The sequence below is a fragment of the Leucopleurus acutus genome, assembly GCF_964270905.1.
Source record: "Leucopleurus acutus genome assembly, chromosome: 10".
NCBI lineage: Eukaryota > Metazoa > Chordata > Mammalia > Artiodactyla > Delphinidae > Leucopleurus > Leucopleurus acutus.
This window is the reverse complement of record NC_139153.1, coordinates 90,010,058-90,029,395: the sequence shown is the minus strand read 5'-3', so window position 1 is coordinate 90,029,395 and position 19,338 is coordinate 90,010,058. Positions and strand designations below refer to the sequence as shown.

At 42.7% G+C, this 19,338-nt stretch overlaps 1 protein-coding gene across 2 annotated transcripts; it reads left to right on the top strand.

Moving 5' to 3' along the window:
- The first annotated feature begins 14,308 nt into the window (after nucleotides 1-14,308).
- ID4 (inhibitor of DNA binding 4) lies at nucleotides 14,309-19,053 on the top strand. 2 transcript variants are annotated; one of them, XM_082848094.1, is made up of 3 exons: nucleotides 14,309-15,092; nucleotides 15,483-15,541; nucleotides 16,104-16,202. In XM_082848094.1, exons 1-2 carry the CDS (start codon nucleotides 14,652-14,654, stop codon nucleotides 15,525-15,527), a joined length of 486 nt encoding a protein of 161 aa, XP_082704220.1. In that variant the 5' UTR covers nucleotides 14,309-14,651; the 3' UTR covers nucleotides 15,528-15,541; nucleotides 16,104-16,202. The 2 variants fall into 2 exon arrangements, with proteins under 2 accessions (XP_082704220.1, XP_082704219.1); XM_082848093.1 differs by lacking the exon at nucleotides 15,483-15,541 and having other exon boundaries at nucleotides 16,104-19,053.
- Nucleotides 19,054-19,338: the final 285 nt, after the last annotated feature.

Below are 19,338 nucleotides of genomic sequence, written 5' to 3'. Positions count from 1 at the left end.
TGTCACAGTAATTGTCTTATTTTTCCTGATAATATGTGTTTTACTCATTTTTTAGATCATAATGCAAAGAGAATTATACCTTAATGTTGACCTAATGAACAAGATGTTTTTAAAATGGTAAATATGGTTCAATCAGACCAAGTATTACGTAGGGCTTTATCAAATTTTTAGATTATTTGGTCAAACAGTTGTCTTAAGAAAAAATATTTCAGATTCTTTATCCCCCACTATGCCACCCTTGATATCTGATCATCCTGGTCTGCCTTTAGCAAGAATCCAGGAAGCCAGAGAGCAGCGAGTCTGGTGCCTTGCTGTGATATAGAAACTGTCTGGGTCCTGAACCAAGATGGCAGAGTAGAAAGACGTGCTCTCACTCCCTCCTGTGAAAACACCAGAATCACAACTAGCTGCTGGACAATCATCGACAGGAAGACACTGGAACTCACCAAAAAAGACACCCCACAACCAAACACAAAGGAAAAGCCACAATGGGTTGGTAGGAGGGGCACAATCACAGTAAAATCAATTTCCATAACTGCTGGGTGGGAGACTCACAGACTGGAGAACACTTATACCACAGAAGTCCACCCACTGGAGTGAAGGTTCTGAGCCCCACGTCAGGTTCCCAACCTGGGGGTCCAGCAACAGGAGGAGGGATTCCTAGAGAATCAGACTTTGAAGGCTAGTGGGATTTGATTGCAGGATTTCGACAGGATTTGGGGAAACAGAGACTCCACTCTTGGAGGGCACACACAAAGTAGTGTGTGCATCAAGACCCAGGGGAAGGAGCAGTGACCCCATAGGAGACTGAACCAGACCTACCTGCTAGTGTTGGAGGGCCTCCTGCAGAGGCGGGGGTGGCTGTGGCTCACCGTGGGGACAAGGACACTGGCAGCAGAAGTTCTGGGAAGTACTCCTTTGGCCCTCCCTGAGTCTGCCATTAGCCCCACCAAAGAGCCCAGGTAGGCTCCAGTGTTGGGTTGCCTCAGGCCAAACAACCAACAGGGAGGGAACCCAGCCCCACCCATCAGCAGTCAAGAGGATTAAAGTTTTACTGAGCTCTGCCCACCAGAGCAACAGCCAGCTACCCACCACCAGTCCCTCCCATCAGGAAACCTGCACAAGCCTCTTAGATAGCCTCATCCACCAGAGGGAAGACAGCAGAAGCAAGAAGAACTACAATCCTGCAGCCTGTGGAAGGAAAACCACATTCACAGAAAGACAGACAAGATGAAAAGGCAGAGGGCTATGTACCAGATGAAGAAACAAGATAAAACCCCAGAAAAACAACTAAATGAAGTGAAGATAGGCAACCTTCCAGAAAAAGAATTCAGAATAATGATAGTGAAGATGATCCAGGACCTCGGAAAAAGAATGGAGGCAAAGATAGAGAAAATGCAAGAAGTGTTTAACAAGACCTGGAAGAATTAAAGAACAAACAAACAGAGATGAACAATACAATAACTGAAATGAAAACTACACTAGAAGGAATCAATAGCAGAATAACTGAGGCAGAAGAACGGATGAGTGCCCTGGAAGACAGAATGGTGGAATTCACTGCTGTGGAACAGAATAAAGAAAAAAGAGTGAAAAGAAATGAGACCTAAGAGACCTCTGGGACAACATTAAACACAACAACATTTGCATTATAGTGGTCCCAGAAGGAGAAGAGAAAGAGAAAGGACCCGAGAAAATATTTGAAGAGATTATAGTCGAAAACTTCCCTCACATGGGAAAGGAAATAGCCACCAGAGTCCAGGAAGCGCAGAGAGTCCCATACAGGATAAACGCAAGGAGCAACACGCCAAGACACATAGTAATCAAACTGGCAAAAATTAAGGAGAAAGAAAAATTATTGAAAGCAGCAAGGGAAAAACGACAAATAACATACAAGGGAACTCCCATAAGGTTAACAGCTGATTTCTCAGCAGAAACTTTACAAGCCAGAAGGGAGTGGCATGATATACTTAAAGTGATGAAAGGGAAGAACATACAACCAAGATTACTCTGATTACTCTACCCAGCAAGGATCTCATTCAGATTCGATGGAGAAATCAAAAGCTTTACAGACAAGCAAAAGCTAAGAGAATTCAGCACCACCAAACCAGCTTTACAACAAATGCTAAAGGAACTTCTCTAAGTGGGAAACACAAGAGAAGAAAAGGACCTACAAAAACAAACCCAAACAATTAAGAAAATGGTCATAGGAACATACATACCGATAATTACCTTAAACGTGAAAGGATTAAATGCTCCAACCAAAAGACACAGGCTTGCTGCATGGATACAAAAACAAGACCTACATATATGCTGTCTACAAGAGACCCACTTCAGACCTAGAGACACATACAGACTGAAAGTGAGGGGATGGAAAAAGATATTCCATGCAAAAGGAAATCAAAAGAAAGCTGGAGTAGCAATACTCAGATAAAATAGACTTTAAAATAAAGAAAGTTACAAGAGACAAGGAAGGACACTACATAATGATCAAGGGATCAATCCAAGAAGAAGATATAACAATTATAAATATATGTGCACCCAGCACAGGAGCACCTCAATACATAAGGCAACTGCTAACAGCTATAAAAGAGGAAATCGACAGTAACACAATAATGGGGGGGACTTTAACACCTCACTTACACCAATGGACAGATAATCCAAAATGAAAGAAAAAAAGAAACAGAAGCTTTAAATGACACAATAGACCAGATAGATTTAATTGATATTTATAGAACATTCCATCCAAAAACAGCAGATTACACTTTCTTCTCAAGTGTGCATGGAACATTCTCCAGGATAGATCACATCTTGGGTCACAAATCAAGCCACAGTAAATTTAAGAAAATTGAAATCATATCAAGCATCTTTTTCTGACCACAATGCTATGAGATTAGAAATGAATTACAGGGAAGAAAACGTAAAAAACACAAACACATGGAGGCTAAACAATACGTTACTATATAACCAAGAGATCACTGAAGAAATCAAAAAATACCTAGCAACAAATGACAATGAAAACACGATGATCCAAAACCTATGGGATGCAGCAAAAGCAGTTCTAAGAGGGAAGTTTATAGCTATACAAGCCTACCTCAAGAAACAAGAAAAATCTCAAATAAACAATCTAACCTTACACCTAAAGGAACTGGAGAAAGAAGAACAAACAAAACCCAAAGGTAGCAGAAGGAAAGAAATCATAAAGATCAGAGCAGAAATAAATGAAATAGAAACAAAGAAAACAATAGCAAAGATCAATAAAACTAAAAGCTGGTTCTTTGAGAAGATAAACAAAATTGATAAACCATTAGCCAGACTCATCAAGAAAAAGAGGGAGAGGACTCAAATCAATAAAACTAGAAATGAAAAAGGAGAAGTTACAACAGACACCACAGAAATACAAAGCATCCTAAAAGACTACTACAAGCAACTATGCCAATAAAATGGACAACCTGGAAGAAATGAACAAATTCTTAGAAAGGTATAACCTTCCAAGACTGAACCAGGAAGAAATAGAAAATATGAACAGACCAATCACAAGTAATGAAATTGAAACTGTGATTAAAAATCTTCCAACAGGGCTTCCCTGGTGGCGCAGTGGTTGAGAGTCCGCCTGCCGATGCAGGGGACACGGGTTCGTGCCCCGGTCCAGGAAGATCCCACATGCTCCACAGCGGCTGAGCCTGTGAGCCCTGACCGCTGAGCCTGCGTGTCCAGAGTCTGTGCTCTGCAACAGGAGAAGGCCACAACAGTGAGAGGCCAGAGTACCACACACACACAAAAAAAATCTTCCAACAAACAAAAGTCCAGGACCAGATGGCTTCACAGGTGAATTCTATCAAACATTTAGAGAAGAGCTAACACCCATCCTTCTCAAACTCTTCCAAAAAATTGCAGAGGAAGGAACACTCCCAAACTCATTCTATGAGGCCACCGTCTCCCTGATACCAAAACCAGACAAAGATTTCACAGAAAAAGCAAACTACAGGCCAATTCACGGATGAACATAGATGCAAAAATCCTCAACAAAATACCAGCAAACAGAATCCAACAACACATTAAAAGGATCATACACCATGATCAAGTGGGATTTATACCAGGAATGCAATGATTCTTCAATATACGCAAATCAATCAATGTGATACACCATATTAACAAATTGAAGGAGAAAAACCACATGATCATCTCAATAAATGCAGAAAAAGCTTTTGACAAAATTCAACACCCATTTATGATAAAAACTCTCCAGAAAGTGGGCATAGAGCGAACCTACCTCAACATAATAAAGGCCATATATGACAAACCCACAGCAAACATCATTCTCAATGCTGAATAACTGAAAGCATTTCCTCTAAGATCAGGAAAAAGACAAGGATATCCACCCTCACCACTATTATTCAACATAGTTTTGGAAGTCCTGGCCATGACAATCAGAGAAGAAAAAGAAATAAAAGGAATACAAATTGGAAAAGAAGAAGTAAAACTGTCACTGTTGCCAGGTGACATTATACTATACATAGAGAATCCTAAAGATGCTACCAGAAAACGACTAGAGCTAATCAATGAATTTGGTAAAGTTGCAGGATACAAAATTAATGCACAGAAACCTCTTGCATTCCTATACACTAATGATGAAAAATCTGAAAGAGTAATTAAGGGAGCACTCCCATTTACCATTGCAACAAAAAGAATAAAATACCTAGGAATAAACCTACCTAGGGAGACAAAAGACCTGTACACAGAAAACTTTAAGACACTGATGAAAGAAATTAAAGATGATACCAATAGATGGAGAGATATACCATGTTCTTGGATTGGAAGAATCAATATTGTGAAAATGACTATACTACCCAAAGAAATCTACAGATTCAATGTAATTGCTATCAAATTACCAATGGCATTTTTTACGGAACTAGAACAAAAAACCTTAAAATTTGTATGCAGACACAAAAGACCCCAAATAGCCAAAGCAGTCTTGAGGGATAGAAACGGAGCTGGAGGAATCAGACTCCCTGACTTCAGACTATACTACAAAGCTACAGTAATCAAGACAATATTTTACTGACACAAAAACAGAAACATAGATCAATGGAACAAGATAGAAAGCCCAGAGATAAACCCACACACCTAGGGTCAACTAATCTATGACAAAGGAGGCAAGGATATACAACGGAGAAAAGACAGTCTCTTCAATAAGTGGTGCTGGGAAAACTGGACAGCTACACGTAAAAGAACGAAATTAGAACACTCCCTAACACCATACACAGAAATAAACTCAAAATGGATTCGAGACCTAAATGTAAGATCGGACACTGTAAAACTCTTAGAGGAAAACATAGGAAGAACACTCTTTGACATAAAGCACAGCAAGATCTTTTTTGATCCACCTCCTAGAGTAATGGAAATAAAAACAAAAATAAACAAATGGGACCTAATGAAACTTCAAGGCTTTTGCACAGCAAAGGAAACCACAAACAAGACGAAAAGACAACCCTCAGAATGGGAGAAAATATTTGCAAACGAATCAACAGACACAGGATTAATCTCCAAAATATATAAACAGCTCATGCAGCTCAATATTAAAAAAAAAACAACCCAATCCAAAAATGGGCAGAAGACCTAAATAGACATTTCTCCAAAGAAGACATACAGATGGCCAAGAAGCACATGAAAAGATGCTCAACATCACTAATTATTTGAGAAATGCAAATCAAAACTACAGTGAGGTATCACCTCACACCAGTTAGAATGGGCATCATCAGAAAATCTACAAACAACAAATGCTAGAGAGGGTGTGGAGAAAAGGGAACCCTCTTGCACTTTTGGTGGGAATGTAAATTGATACAGCCACTATGGAGAACAGTCTGGAGGTTCCTTAAAAAACTAAAAATAGAATTACCATATGACCCAGCAATCCCACTACTGGGCATATACCCAGAGAAAACCGTAATTCAAAAAGACACATGCACCGCAATGTTCATTGCAGCACTATTTACAATAGCCAGGACATGGAAGCAACCTAAATGCCCATCGACAGACGAATGGATGAAGAAGATGTGGTACATATATACAATGGAATATTACTCAGCCATAAAAAGGACCGAAATTGGGTCATTTGTAGAGACGTGGATGGATCTAGAGACTGTCATACAGAGTGAAGTAAGTCAGAAAGAGAAAAACAAATATCGTATATTAACGCATATATGTGGAACCTAGAAAAATGGTACAGATGAACCGGTTTGTAGGGCAGAAATTGAGACACAGATGTAGAGAACAAACGTATGGACACCAAGGGGGCAAAGCAGCAGGGCGGTGGTGGTGGTGGTGTGATGAATTGGGCGATTGGGATTGACATGTATACACTGATGTGTATAAAATTGATGACTAATAAGAACCTGCTATATAAAAAAATAAATAAAATTAAATTTAAAAATTTTTTTAAAAAGAAAAAATATTTCATTTAAGATTATAATATCATTTAATTTTATTCAAGAGAAAATAGTTCTACTGTAATCCCTCCCAAAGGGATGGTTTGTTCAAACTGAACTATTTTTATATACAATTACCAACACTGATAAAGTTCAAAGTTAACTCAGTCTCTTTCATTTAATTCTGCATCTTTAATTCCTTTGGTGCTTTGTTGCACTAGGAGAAAAACGTACTCGTTTAATTATTCTACATACAAGTGAGTTTTCATGCTGTTCATCTACTTTCCACACATTCATTTTCCACCGCAGGTACATAGTTCGCTGACACTGTGAGCCATCCAATAACCAATGACTGCGTGAGTTCTACAAAAATGTCTCCAAAATTCCTCTTCAGGGTAAAAATAATGCAACTGTTTCTTTTTATAAATTTATTTATTTATATTTATTTTTTCCTGCGTTGGGTCTTCATTGCTGCACGCAGGCTTTTTCTAGTTGCAGCAAGCAGAGACTACTCTTCGTTGCAGTGCACAGGCTTCTCACTGAAGTGGCTTCTCCTGATGCAGAGCACGGGCTCTAGGCGCACGGGCTACAGTAGTTGTGGTACATGGGCTCAGCAGTTGTGGCTTGCAGGCTCTAGAGCTCAGAGACAGTAGTTGTGGCACACGGACTTAGTTACTCCGCGGCATGTGGGATCTTCCCAGACCAGGGCTCGAACTGTCCCTTGCATTGGCAGGCGGATTCTTAACCATTGCGCCACCACGGAAGCCCCAATTCAACTGTTTCTTGAACATTGTATCTGTTCTTAGGAACCTTGACCTAGATATCAAGAAAATGGGAAGGTTTTTTCTCAGCGAAGGCAGATTTGCTGTGATGGATTCCTATTCAACATTCAGTTCCAAGATGTGAAGCAAATTACTGTTTATTTGGTATCTTTCCTCTAAGTAGTTAAAACACATTTAATTGTGCTCTTTCTATATTCTGAGATTATTTTGTGTTCACTTTAAAAGAAAGGGAAATATAATGAAACCCCTCCATCACTTAAGTCTAGCAATGATTTGTGCTGTGAGCAGAACATTTCTTGGCAAAGTCTCACATTATTACCTGCTCCAAGAAAGAATGCAGCAGAGGAATATATAGATCAATATTTAGGGCTTCCCTGGTGGTGCAGTGGTTGAGAGTCCGCCTGCCGATGCAGGAGATGCGGGTTCATGCCCCGGTCCGGGAAGGTCCCACGTGCTGCGGAGCAGCTGGGCCCGTGAGCCATGGCCGCTGAGCACGCACGTCCGGAGCCTGTGCTCCGCAACGGGAGAGGCCACAACAGTGAGAGGCCCGCGTACCACAAAAAATAAATAAATAAATTTATTGGCACGAATTTTTAAGTAATAAATAAATAAGCAAACAAACGAATAAATAAATTTTGTTTTGAATTTCTCAAAAGGCTAAAGCATAACGATAAGCTAAAGCGGGAACTTGGTCTCTTTGGCATCTTCATAACCATTTTACCTATTACAAGCCCCTTTCAATAATGGCACAGACATTAATGGACATTGAGTATCTATTATGCGCAAGTATACTGCCCCCTATTGTTTACTTACTGCCTTTCCTCTGGGGCTTTCAAAGCAGCTAATCCTCACTCCATCCCTGTAAATCCCTTCTCTTTCCAGATGGAGAAGCTGAGGCTACAGATTGAGCCATAGGATTTTAAAGGCAAAAATATGGTGCCTATTGGGAATTTTTGCTCCCTGCTCTGGAAATGAATGCATTTAATCCTGTTAGATTGTTTATTTTCTTGGGAAGGAAATGGGGAAGAGGAAAAAATCCTAGGCCATCCTGAAAACAGAACGATGAGGCTGCTTATCTTCTCCACTCAGTGTGCATTTGTGCCACGGCAGCTGCTAATTTGGGGTAATTGAGACAGAAGAGGTCACAACCGGGGTGAAGCATGGAGATGAGAGTCCAGAACATAGCTTTAGTTTTTGCAAAAGGGAAAAGTATTTCAAATAATCAGGCTGAGTCCTCCTCAGAACCTCAAATCCCTGTCACATCAGAACAATACAAAACAGGGAGGAGTGGATGTGGTTTTAGCAGAATCCACTTCTGGCAAGTGACTGAATATGTTCATGCATAACCATGACAGCTGATACATTGAAGCAGTATATGTCTCATGCCTGCTTTGGAGGGCATCTCACCAGAATTCAGTTAATCCTAAAATGCCTGCTTGAGAGCAATTTGATACAGAGTTTAAAAGAAAGAGAAAGAGTGAGACTACAAAATGCCCAGTTATGGAAGATAGAAAACAAACCCTGGTGGATTCATGGAAGGGACTCTTCTGAGATCCTAACGTTAATTTTTAAAATTAATACTTTTAAATAGTTCTATGGAGATACAATTGGCATACAATAGGTATAGATATAGATATGATGTACAACTTGATAAGTTTCAACGTATTATATATCAGTGAAACCATTACCACAATCAAGATAATAAACACATCCATCATTCTCATGTCCCTTCGTGGCCCCTGGATATATGATTTTATCTCTCTTGGATAAATGCCTAGCAGTGGAATGGATGGGTCATATGATATGTGTACATTTAACTTTTTAATAAACTGCTAAACTGTTTTCCAAAGTGATTTTTCTCCGTTTACATTCCCACGAGCAGTGTAGAGAGTTCCAGTTGTTCCACATCTTCACCCGTATTTAGTATGGTCAGCCTTTTTAATTTTAGCAGTTCTGACAAGTGTGTAAGTGGTATCTCATTGTAGTTTTGAAGCGCAACACAAATGATCAGTGACGCTGAGCATCTTTTCATGTACTCATTCGTCATTTGCATATCTTACTTAACTGGATTGTCCAATCGAGTCTTGTGTCCACTTTTTAACTGGGTTGTTTGTTTTCTTATTACTAAGAGTTCTTTATATATTCTGGGTATACGTTCTTTATATATTTTGGGTACAAGTCCTTTTTTGAAGAAATTCACAAACTGATTCTAACATTCATATGGAAATGCAGCATCTCCAGATTAGCCAAACAACTTGGAGAAAGAACAAAGCTGGAAGATCCGCCAATCAGCACTACCTGATTTCAAGACATTATAAAGCTATGTAATCAAGACAGTGTGGTCAGAGTGTAAAAATAGACAAATAGACCAACAGAACAGAACTCAGAGGCCAGAAATAGACCCATACATATATACAACCAACTTTTGACAAAGGTGCAAAGGCAGTCCAATGGAACAATTGGATATGCATATGCAAAAATATTAACTTCAGTCCATATCTTGAACCACATACCAAAGTAACCTCAAAATAGATCATAGACCTACACATAAAACCAACACTGGCCCAATGCAAAATGGCCCAATGTGGGCCCAATGCAAAATGAAAATGCAGGTCCCCTTGTTCAGAAATTACTGAGAATTTCAAAATGCTAATAGCAGAGCATTAAACCAAGCATGGGGCCCTTCTATGAGCAGGACCCTGTGTGAGTGAATAAGTTGCAGGACTGTGAAACCAACCCTACCTAAAAATTATAAAACTTCTAGAAGAAAACATAGGAGAAAACCTTTGTTACCTTGGGTTATGCAAAGATTTCTTAGATCAATACCAAAAGCATGATCCTTAAAAGAACAAATTGATTAACTGAACATCATCAAAATTAAAAACTTCTGCTCTCAAAAGACTGAGTGAATGAAAAGACAAGCCACAAACTGGGAAGAACTATTTACCAAAAATAATAATAAATGTTAACATTTTTTGCACACATTATATGCCAGACACTGCTCTAAAAACTTTATATAAGTTTGCATATATATTATAAATACCTTATGAAGTAGATAGTTTTGTCTTCATTTCATATATAAAGGCACAAGAATTTAAGAATCCAGCTTAATGATATAAAACTAGTAAATCAAGGAGCCAAAACTAGAGCCCAGGCTGATTTTGAGCCCATGTTCTTGATGACTCTTAAGGTAAAAACAAATGACACCTTTGTCTTCTCATTTTCTGTCCTTAATCTGTCTAAGGAGAGGTTTTGTTTTTTGTTTTTGGTTTTTTTGGCTGTGTTGGGTCTTCGTTTCTATGTGAGGGCTTTCTCTAGTTGTGGCAAGCGGGGGCCACTCTTCATCGCAGTGCGCGGGCCTTTCACTGTCGCTTCCTCTCTTGTTGCGCAGCACAGGCTCCAGACGCACAGGCTCAGTAGTTGTGGCTCACAGGCCTAGTTGCCCCGTGGCATGTAGGACCTTCCCTGACCAGGGCTCGAACCCGTGTCCCCTGCATTGGCAGGCAGATTCTCAACCACTGCGCCACCAGGGAAGTCCGAAGAGAGCTTTTAAAAAAATCACCTACATCTTATTTCAACAGACTACCTTTCAAAACTCCTGTAGTAGGCATTTTTGATGGCCACAACTGCCCGGCTATGTTCAGTATATAAAGTCCTCTTCCTATAAGCCTTTTCCAAGACCGGGCAAACCAAGAGGTCATCAGTGTTTCCGGGACTGGTATCAGCAGTCCAAGGGTAGCACAAGTAAGTCTGTAATGCTTAGTACCAGATAAAGCAGCCTTGAGTTTGAATTGCCTCATTGCCCAATTTACTCTTTTGGAGCAAGGGACTTTCCTGCAGCAGCGTACATAGGGGTTTCTTATGCCCGGAACGAATGCATGTGTCTTGTGCAGTGACCACTTACATCCAGAGAGGGACCAAGGCATGGGAACGCTCGTGTTTATCTGTGTGCCTGAGCCCACCCACTGTTTCACTGCAGGCCATGGAGAAAGAAGTATCAAGTCCTAAAAAGGCATTTGGGCTGAATAGCACAATATGCTTGGATACCCTTGCTTCATGTAAACACAGGGCAATTGTGAATTCTAAGAGCCCGGGTGTTGCAGTTCAGCGAGGGTCTGATTAGCATCTAGAAAGCAACCCCAGAAAGGGCTGCAGACCCCTTTGTCTGGAGGAGGGGTGTACACATGACTCTGGTCACCAGGACTCCCTAGCAATTCTCCTATGAATATTTCACCCCCGTTTCCCATTGAGGTACATTTTGGGAGTCTCTAGCACTTTCATGGCAAAGGGCTTTTGGCTGGTCTGCCTTACTTTTACAAGCGCGAGGGAAGCAGTTTGAAGTAAAAGGAAGAGTCGTGGGAAACTGAATTTCTTTTTCTACACGGCAGAAATAATGTCGCTTGTAAGGTTTTTCCAAAAGCTGGCAAGTGCTGAGTAACCTCTTGTTTTGAACTATCAGTGCCTGGAGTCTTTCGTGACTTTAGCTTTGACGTCATGTAAGCGACTGTGTCTAAAAATCAAAAACATAACGCTGTGTAGCTCCTAGGACTCTCGTTTCCTGGGCCAAAAAGCACAGGATGTATACCTTCTTTCCACTGTATCGTGTTTTATGTAGAACTTTGATTTTTTTTTTTTTTTTAAATATCTTCCTGCCTTCTCACCTTCACAAAGAGGGATACAATAACTGATTCTACCTCCTCTGCTGGCAGGATTTGGAGATCACATTTTTCCTGGGTGTTCTTGATCATGTGGCCAGAGTACATTCCTTTAACTTACCCCCCAGAGTCCCAAAGTCACTCAGTCTTTCTGACTTTAAGCCAGTCACACACAGAGCAACCCCCCAAAAACTTGAAACTTTGGTATCTGGCACTGGCCACACCCAGGGCATGGCTCTCTGAGGTTTCACCAAGTCCAAAAAGATGGATACGACTGTCCCTTTGTGTCACCTATTTCAAACTTAAATTTTAAGCAACCTAGGGCACGTAAAGTTCTGAAGTGTGAGTGTGCCCTAGGCATATCAGCATACTTACATTTTGCCAAGCAGAGAATAATCTTAGGTTTTAAATTTTGGAGCAGTTTTTAAACTCTAGGAAGGAGGAAAAAAAAAATCAATGGAACAAAACATCTGTACATATATCCTTTTATTATTATCACCTATGCTGATGTGATTGGCTCCAGGGGAATAGCTTACACCCAGCAGGGCTCCCTTGCCCAGCTTTCTATCAAAATTGACAATATTCACTCTGTGTGTATTTATATCAATTTAAGCCTATATAAAACTATGCCTGTATTTAGAAGAGAGCCTTCTTTTGGGTTTTCTAATTCTGCTTTTCTTGATAAGTGTGTATGTAGACCATCTAGGTATGCTCATGAGTAAATGAGACTGTCACTCGCTTCCCAACAATTATCGGAGGCCTTAATGCATAAGGATTAGGGGAGAGGAGGGTTGTTGCATCTACCTGTGAAACCAGCATTAAAAGGTCACTCCTCACTTCATCAGGAAAAAGGAATGTGCTCTGGGGAAATAGCAATGCAATAGTCATAAAGTACCCACGTGGTTAAACAAAATTCCTGCCTGATTCAGGTATTTCTGTTCTGGGAAGGAAGGGAGGGTTTCCTTACAGAGGGTAGACAAGAAGAAATGAGGTCCATATCTCTTTCTTTCAATTATCTATAAAAATGAAGGCATCAATCCATATCATGTATATAAATTAAGAAAATTCTTGAGTTAATTCATCTCCCAGCTTGTCTAAAGGTGGGAGGTTTGCAGGGTAAAGGCACACAAAATTCATGTCCCCACTGACAGAGTTTTTATGCTCATTTCTTATCTGAAGGGCTCAAGTTTTTCTTGCAGAGTACACACAAGGCCCTATCAAAGTTCATTGTGCAATTTTGTTTTGAGCCATTGAAGGACAGCTTTCCCATTAGAAATCTAACACAGAAACGTCTTTAATTAGCAGACTTTTCTGCAGGGTGGGGCCCAAGCAGGACTCCAGGGACTGGAAGTGTGAATTTTAATGCTTCGTTGCAAAAGGAGGAGATTCTGGACATTCTCAGTATCTTATTTAAGGCGGGGTACGTGAAGCAGTGCATTAATGGCCTACATTAAGTGACAGGTATGAATTTTACATAAAACAGATTAATATTATATGTCATGGTGAAATTTTAAATACTCCGTGCCCATGCATTTTTAATATTTACGTGCCCTAATTTAATGCTGAAGGCAACTGCATTTCTTGAGCCCACTTTTGCATCTAGATGGGTAACAGAAAAACCCTACGACGTTTTGGTTTTACTTACACGTCCCTTCACCAAAAATCTGCATTTGGCCTTCTTTTTCTTTTTTCTTTTTCTTTCCCCCTAAGCTTTAACGTTTTAAAAACAGGAACGGAAAGCCTCCGCATTCCATTCCATCATTATGGTTTCGGCAGTTGTGAAAAGGCGAATAAAGAAATGGAGGGGGAAAATAGAGAGGAGAACGAACGTGCCTTCTTGAACAGCGTCCTTCTTAAGGCGCTGGAATCCCAGGGATGGAGTGACGGGTGGCGGAGGGTCCCTGGGTGCCGCGCTGTTCGGAGTGACAGGAGAGCCTCGAGCAGGGCCCAGCGCTCCCTCAGCCGCCTAAGCCGGGGGTAGAGTAAATTCCAGCCGCACATTCCCGCAGTTCTTCGCAGGAACTTCTCCCTCTCTTTTCCCCTCCCTAAGGCACTCACCAGCTTGGCCCGACTCCCACCCAGCTCTCTTTTCTCAGAGCCCCCACCCACGGCGTTGACGGAATGGAGTGCCCTTCCCATTGGCCCGAGCGCCATTCCCTGAGGTGGCACCGTCCGCCTGATTGGCTGGCCACTCCAGAACCCCGCCCACCCCTCCACTCGGGTTGCCCAGCTCCCGCCCCCCAGCATCTCCCGGAGCCCCAGCCTTCGTCGCCTCCCTCCGCGCACCAGCCCGCGAGCCCAGCCCAGCTCTGCTCTCTCGCCCGGCGACACGGCCAACGCGTTGGCCCCGCCCCCGGGGCGCGCGGCTTATAAATACAGCTGCGCGGCGGGCCGTGCGAGAGCGTAGCGGAGGTGCGGTTGTGGGTCGGTTACCGGAGCGGGGAAATCTTGGGCTAGGGGGAGCGGAGCGGCGGCAGTCGGGTTGGAGGTCCGAAGGGAGTGACTAGGGAACCCGGTGGGCTGCTTTCCTTCCGGTGCTTTTGATTTTTCTTGCCTTTTGGTCTCGGCCGAGTGTCGCCCATTGAGCAGAGATCCCCTCGCAAAACCCGGAGCGACCCTCCTGTCAATTGTTGGGCGCGGGATCGCCGGGAGCTTTGCGGTGCCCCAAGCGCGGACCGAGCGCGCGGGGCGCAAAGGCAAGAGGAGCGGAGCCGGTCACGGGCGGGGGCCTGGAGCTTGCCTGCCTCCCTCGCTCGCCCCACCGGGTCCGCTCGCGCAGGGCGCGCGCGATGAAGGCGGTGAGCCCGGTGCGCCCCTCGGGCCGTAAGGCGCCGTCGGGCTGCGGCGGCGGGGAGCTGGCGCTGCGCTGCCTGGCCGAACACGGCCACAGCCTGGGCGGCTCCGCGGCGGCGGCGGCCGCGGCGGCGGCAGCGCGCTGCAAGGCGGCCGAGGCGGCGGCCGACGAGCCGGCGCTCTGCCTGCAGTGCGATATGAACGACTGCTACAGCCGCCTGCGGAGGCTGGTGCCCACCATCCCGCCCAACAAGAAAGTGAGCAAAGTGGAGATCCTGCAGCACGTTATCGACTACATCCTGGACCTGCAGCTGGCGCTGGAGACGCACCCGGCTCTGCTGAGGCAGCCGCCGCCGCCGGCGCCGCCGCACCACCCGGCCGGGACCTGTCCGGTCGCGCCGCCGCGGACCCCGCTCACGGCGCTCAACACCGACCCGGTGAGAGGCCGGCTGCCGGCCCGGGGCGGACCCCGTGGGAGTCCAGGAGGGCGGTGGCGGGGTGGTGGGACGCGGGTACTCCCGTTTCCTCGGGGCAGGGGCGAGAATGACAATTGCACCCTCCTGTTCCTCCGGCGCCGGGGGCCGCCAGCGGCGGGCTGGGTGCAGCGAGCACAGGCCGGGTGAATGCGCGGGGCGGGACTAGGGCTGTGCGCACCGTGGGCTGTCAGGTCCAGCCTGTGCTCGGGGAAGGGGGCGTCCCCAGGGCTGTAGGCTGGGATGGGGGCGTCGGCGGGCCAGCCTGGGTTCCGAGAACGAATCAAGGAAGACCGTGGCGAGTGCGTTGTTCGCGCCTGCTCACCTTTCCCTTGGTGTTCGTTGCTGTTCCAGGCCGGCGCGGTGAACAAGCAGGGCGACAGCATTTTGTGCCGCTGAGCCTAGCTGTCCAGGTGAGCGCGCGTTTCCCTTCTCGTGTGGCCGGTCGCCAGAGACGCCCGTCCCCGGCGCCTTCCACAGCGGCGTTCTTTGCCTCCAGCATTTCTGAGGGCAAATTCGCAAGGAGGTGGACACCCCCCCTCTCTCCCTGCCACCCAGTTAGTAAGTGAAGCTTAGCTTCAGCAGCTGGGGGTTCACTCTAAATGGAGACGGATCAGCTCACGCTCCCGCCACCCCCCGTGCCGCCCCCAGCGACCGGCGGGCTCTTACTGCCCTCTCCCCGCCGAGGGAGGGTACCCTCGTGGGCGTGGTGCCCGATGCCCCCCCCCCCGCGCACTCTGACACCCACGAAGGAGGACGCAGGGAGGGCCCGGGAGTTCGGATCCCCTCTTCGGGCTTCCCGGGGGCCCGCAGCTGCCTGCTCGGCGCCTGGCCGGGCGGCGGACTGCGAGTGTAGTCTGACCCGGTGGTTTGTTTTGGGTTGTTGATCAAGCATGTCTTGAGTTTGGTCGGTGGCGCCAGTTAGTCTGCAGCGGGAAGGTTCACACACCCCCTCTATTCATTCCTCTTCCACAGGTGTGCGGCCGCCTGAGCCCGAGCCAGGAGCACAAGAAAGGGAGGGGGAAGAGCAGAAGTTAGAGAAAAAGCCACCGGAGGAAAGGAAAAAAACATCAGCAAATCCTAGAAACGTTTCACTCGTCATTCCAAGAGAGAGAGGGAAGAAAAATAAAACTTTCATCCTTTTTTTTTTGCACGTTCATAAACATTCTACATACGTATTCTCTTTCGTCTCATTTATAACCGCTGTGAATTGTACATTTCTGTGTTTTTTGGAGGTGCAGTTAAACTTTTAAGCTTAAGTGTGACAGGACTGATAAAAGATCAAGAGCAAATCCGACTTTTAGAAACCTACTTTGTGACCAAGGAGCTCAATTTTTGTTTTGAAGCTTTACTAATATACAAGAGCATTGTAGATATTTTTTTTTTACATCTATTGTTTAAAATAGATGATTATAAGGGGGCAGGGAACTTTCTATTCCCTGCAGGAATGTTACATATTGTATAGATAACTGAGTGACATTTCATACCGTGTATATATAGAGATGTTCTATAAGTGTGAGAAAGTATATGCTTTAATAGACTACTGTAATTATAAGATATTTTTAATTAAATATTTTTTTGTAAATATTATGTGTGTGTTTTTTTTAACCTATGGGAATATTTCTTTTGGAAAATTATTTTCCAGCTCAGTTGAAGAGCTCTTGGTGTCTTGAATGTCTTTTCTGTTTGGCCTGGCTTTTAATTTGTTTTTGTTTTGCCCAGTGTCCTGTAGACTCGGAAGTAACAGTTATAGCTAGTGGTCCTGCATGACTGCATGAGATGTTTAATCACAAAATAAACTTGTTCTGAGTCCATTCAAATGTGTTTTCTTTAACCTAGATTGAAATCTTTGTATTTGAAGCATACATGTTGATAATATGCTTTATCAGTTTTTAAGTACAGGGTTTGATAGTGTAATATATAAAGAGTAAGTGTGTGTTTTTTGTTTTTTAACTGAGGTCAAAATGGATTCTGAATGATTTTGCCTACAGGATGGGGAAATGCTTGGATCCTTATGAGTTTAGGAAATCTACTGTTTTAATCAAAGTGAAAAAATACTTATCATTCTTCATTTTACACTAAAGCTTAATGTCACTAAGTTTCATGTCTGTACAGACTATTTAAATCATAGAAATGAAAAATGTTCTCTGCTTGCTACCAAAGGACAAACTCTTGGAAATGAACACTTTCTGCTTTCCTTCCTCCAAAGAATATTAATAGGCAACAGTGGGAGAAAAAAATTTGAAAGGCATAATGGCAAATCCTTCAAGCAGGGGTAAAAGTCGATCTTCAAACATTAACTTTAAGTAGACCAAAAATTCTGATGACCGCATCTAGATTATTTTTTTATAAAAATGATTTTCACTATAGCTATGTTAGTTAACTGCTAAACTACTGTCCAATCTCTTGTGATGTGTAACTTTTACATGTGAATATTAAAGTAGATTTATCTGTCTTGTACTGTGATTTCTGGTCTCATTTCTTCAAAACCTTACACTTATTTTTAGACTTTCTTTTCTCTTTAAGGAAGGTAGTGTTTTCTAGGTTAGATAGGACTTTCAGGGCTTGTGAGCATTATGCATTTAATGTGATCAGTACTCTACCCACCAGTTAGATGGAATTTTTAGAGTGAGAGAGAATTAAGTAGGATTTAATTGGGTGCTTTGTAAATAGTCAACTGTGTGTGTAACGTGGTCTGTTTGATTTTTAAAAGGAAAGGATTTGTTTTAGGTTATACAAGAATAAAAGTATTATAGACCCAAGGGACTTTTTATGAGGTCAAAGTCAAATATTTATATGAATATGAAATGTGGCTTCTCGTAGTCAGTTGAAGTGGCAATATCTCAACAGAAATGAACAAAGTTAATGCTAATAGTTTCAAAAAAATTGAAAGATTTAAAAAGTCTGTCCCCTGTCTCCAGCGTGTCATCCCCTCAGCTTTGACATTTCACGGGTCTTAGGTAGTTTTAGAATTTGATGTATTTGATGTTGAGGCTTATAAAGTCAGAGGACTGCTTGTTTAAATGAGGTTTATTTTTATTTTTGATATTACTCATTCTTGTCACATCAAGAGGAAAACACAAGAGCTGTGCTCGAATTCCAAACCTGAAGAATTCTAACGATTGCATTCGTTGTTATTAAGAAAGGGGACAATCCCTCCTTTTTATTTGGCAGTTTAATTTCAGTAGGAAGCAAGTCACGTGCTCTGTTGGCTGGAGTTAGGCGTCTGTCAGGCCTGAGTACCATATCCCACCTAAATCTAAGCACACTTTAAACTTACGCTAGGAGACTAGGTACCTCAAAATAAATATTTTTGATTTTTGAAGATAGGTGTTGCTCCTTAATTAATTTCATATGTGGGCCATGGAAAACCACTAAAAGGCAAGAAAAGTATTATGCATGTTACATTTGAGACACTTGGCATTTTCCCCTTGGCCACTCACACAGCATTGGATGTCTCTAAAGAAACAAAGTCACTGTTTATTTTTTCTTAATTATATGCAGTTGTATAAGATAGTTCATTCTATTAAATTTTGGCTGTGTCCTAACCAAGTAACCAGGTAACAAAAACATTTTGAGTCATTTTGTAGGTAGTTCTAATTATTCAGCTATTTGGTTTAACAGAGAAAAATATCCTGACTTACCTCATTTAATTTGTTGTCTACTTTTCATTGTATAGGCACCACCAAAGAGTAAGAATCATTTAAAACCTACAAAGGAAAATAAAAATCTCGCCGTGGATTGTTGTTTCTCGTGTGGTTTTAAAATCCTGAACATCTCAGACATTTTGTGTTAAAGAAGGGAAAAGAAAAAACTTTTCATTTTGAAGAACTAATATACTTTGATATTGTGTAAATCTTAAGTTTATTGTCAAGATTTAACTGACTTTTTAGAACTTAAAAAAATTTTGACCCCATAATCGATTGTATTAAATGCCTCTATAATAATAAATCTTCACTGAGCAAAGGGTTCTGAAGTTCGTGGTTTTTAATTGACTTCTACTGAGTTATGCAATTTTTCATTATCAAGAATGGGTCTCTTGATGGATCACCTCAATTATTTACAGTGTTTCTTACCAGGTGATGAAAAATGTGTCTTGAAAATGGTGATATGAATGGAAAGAAAATCTAGTTTGAATGCTAGGGAAATCTTGTCTACTCTTTGGTGTCTGCTAGGAGAGGAAGCATGAATCCCAAGAAGGCAGCGGAAT

Excerpts from the sequence above, each read along its gene's own strand:
- ID4 (XM_082848093.1), top strand. The coding sequence starts at position 14,652 with ATGAAGGCGGTGAGCCCGGTGCGCCCCTCGGGCCGTAAGGCGCCGTCG. Across the intron at positions 15,093-16,103 it reads CGGCGCTCAACACCGACCCG|GTGTGCGGCCGCCTGAGCCC; the intron begins GTGAGAGGCCGG and ends CCTCTTCCACAG.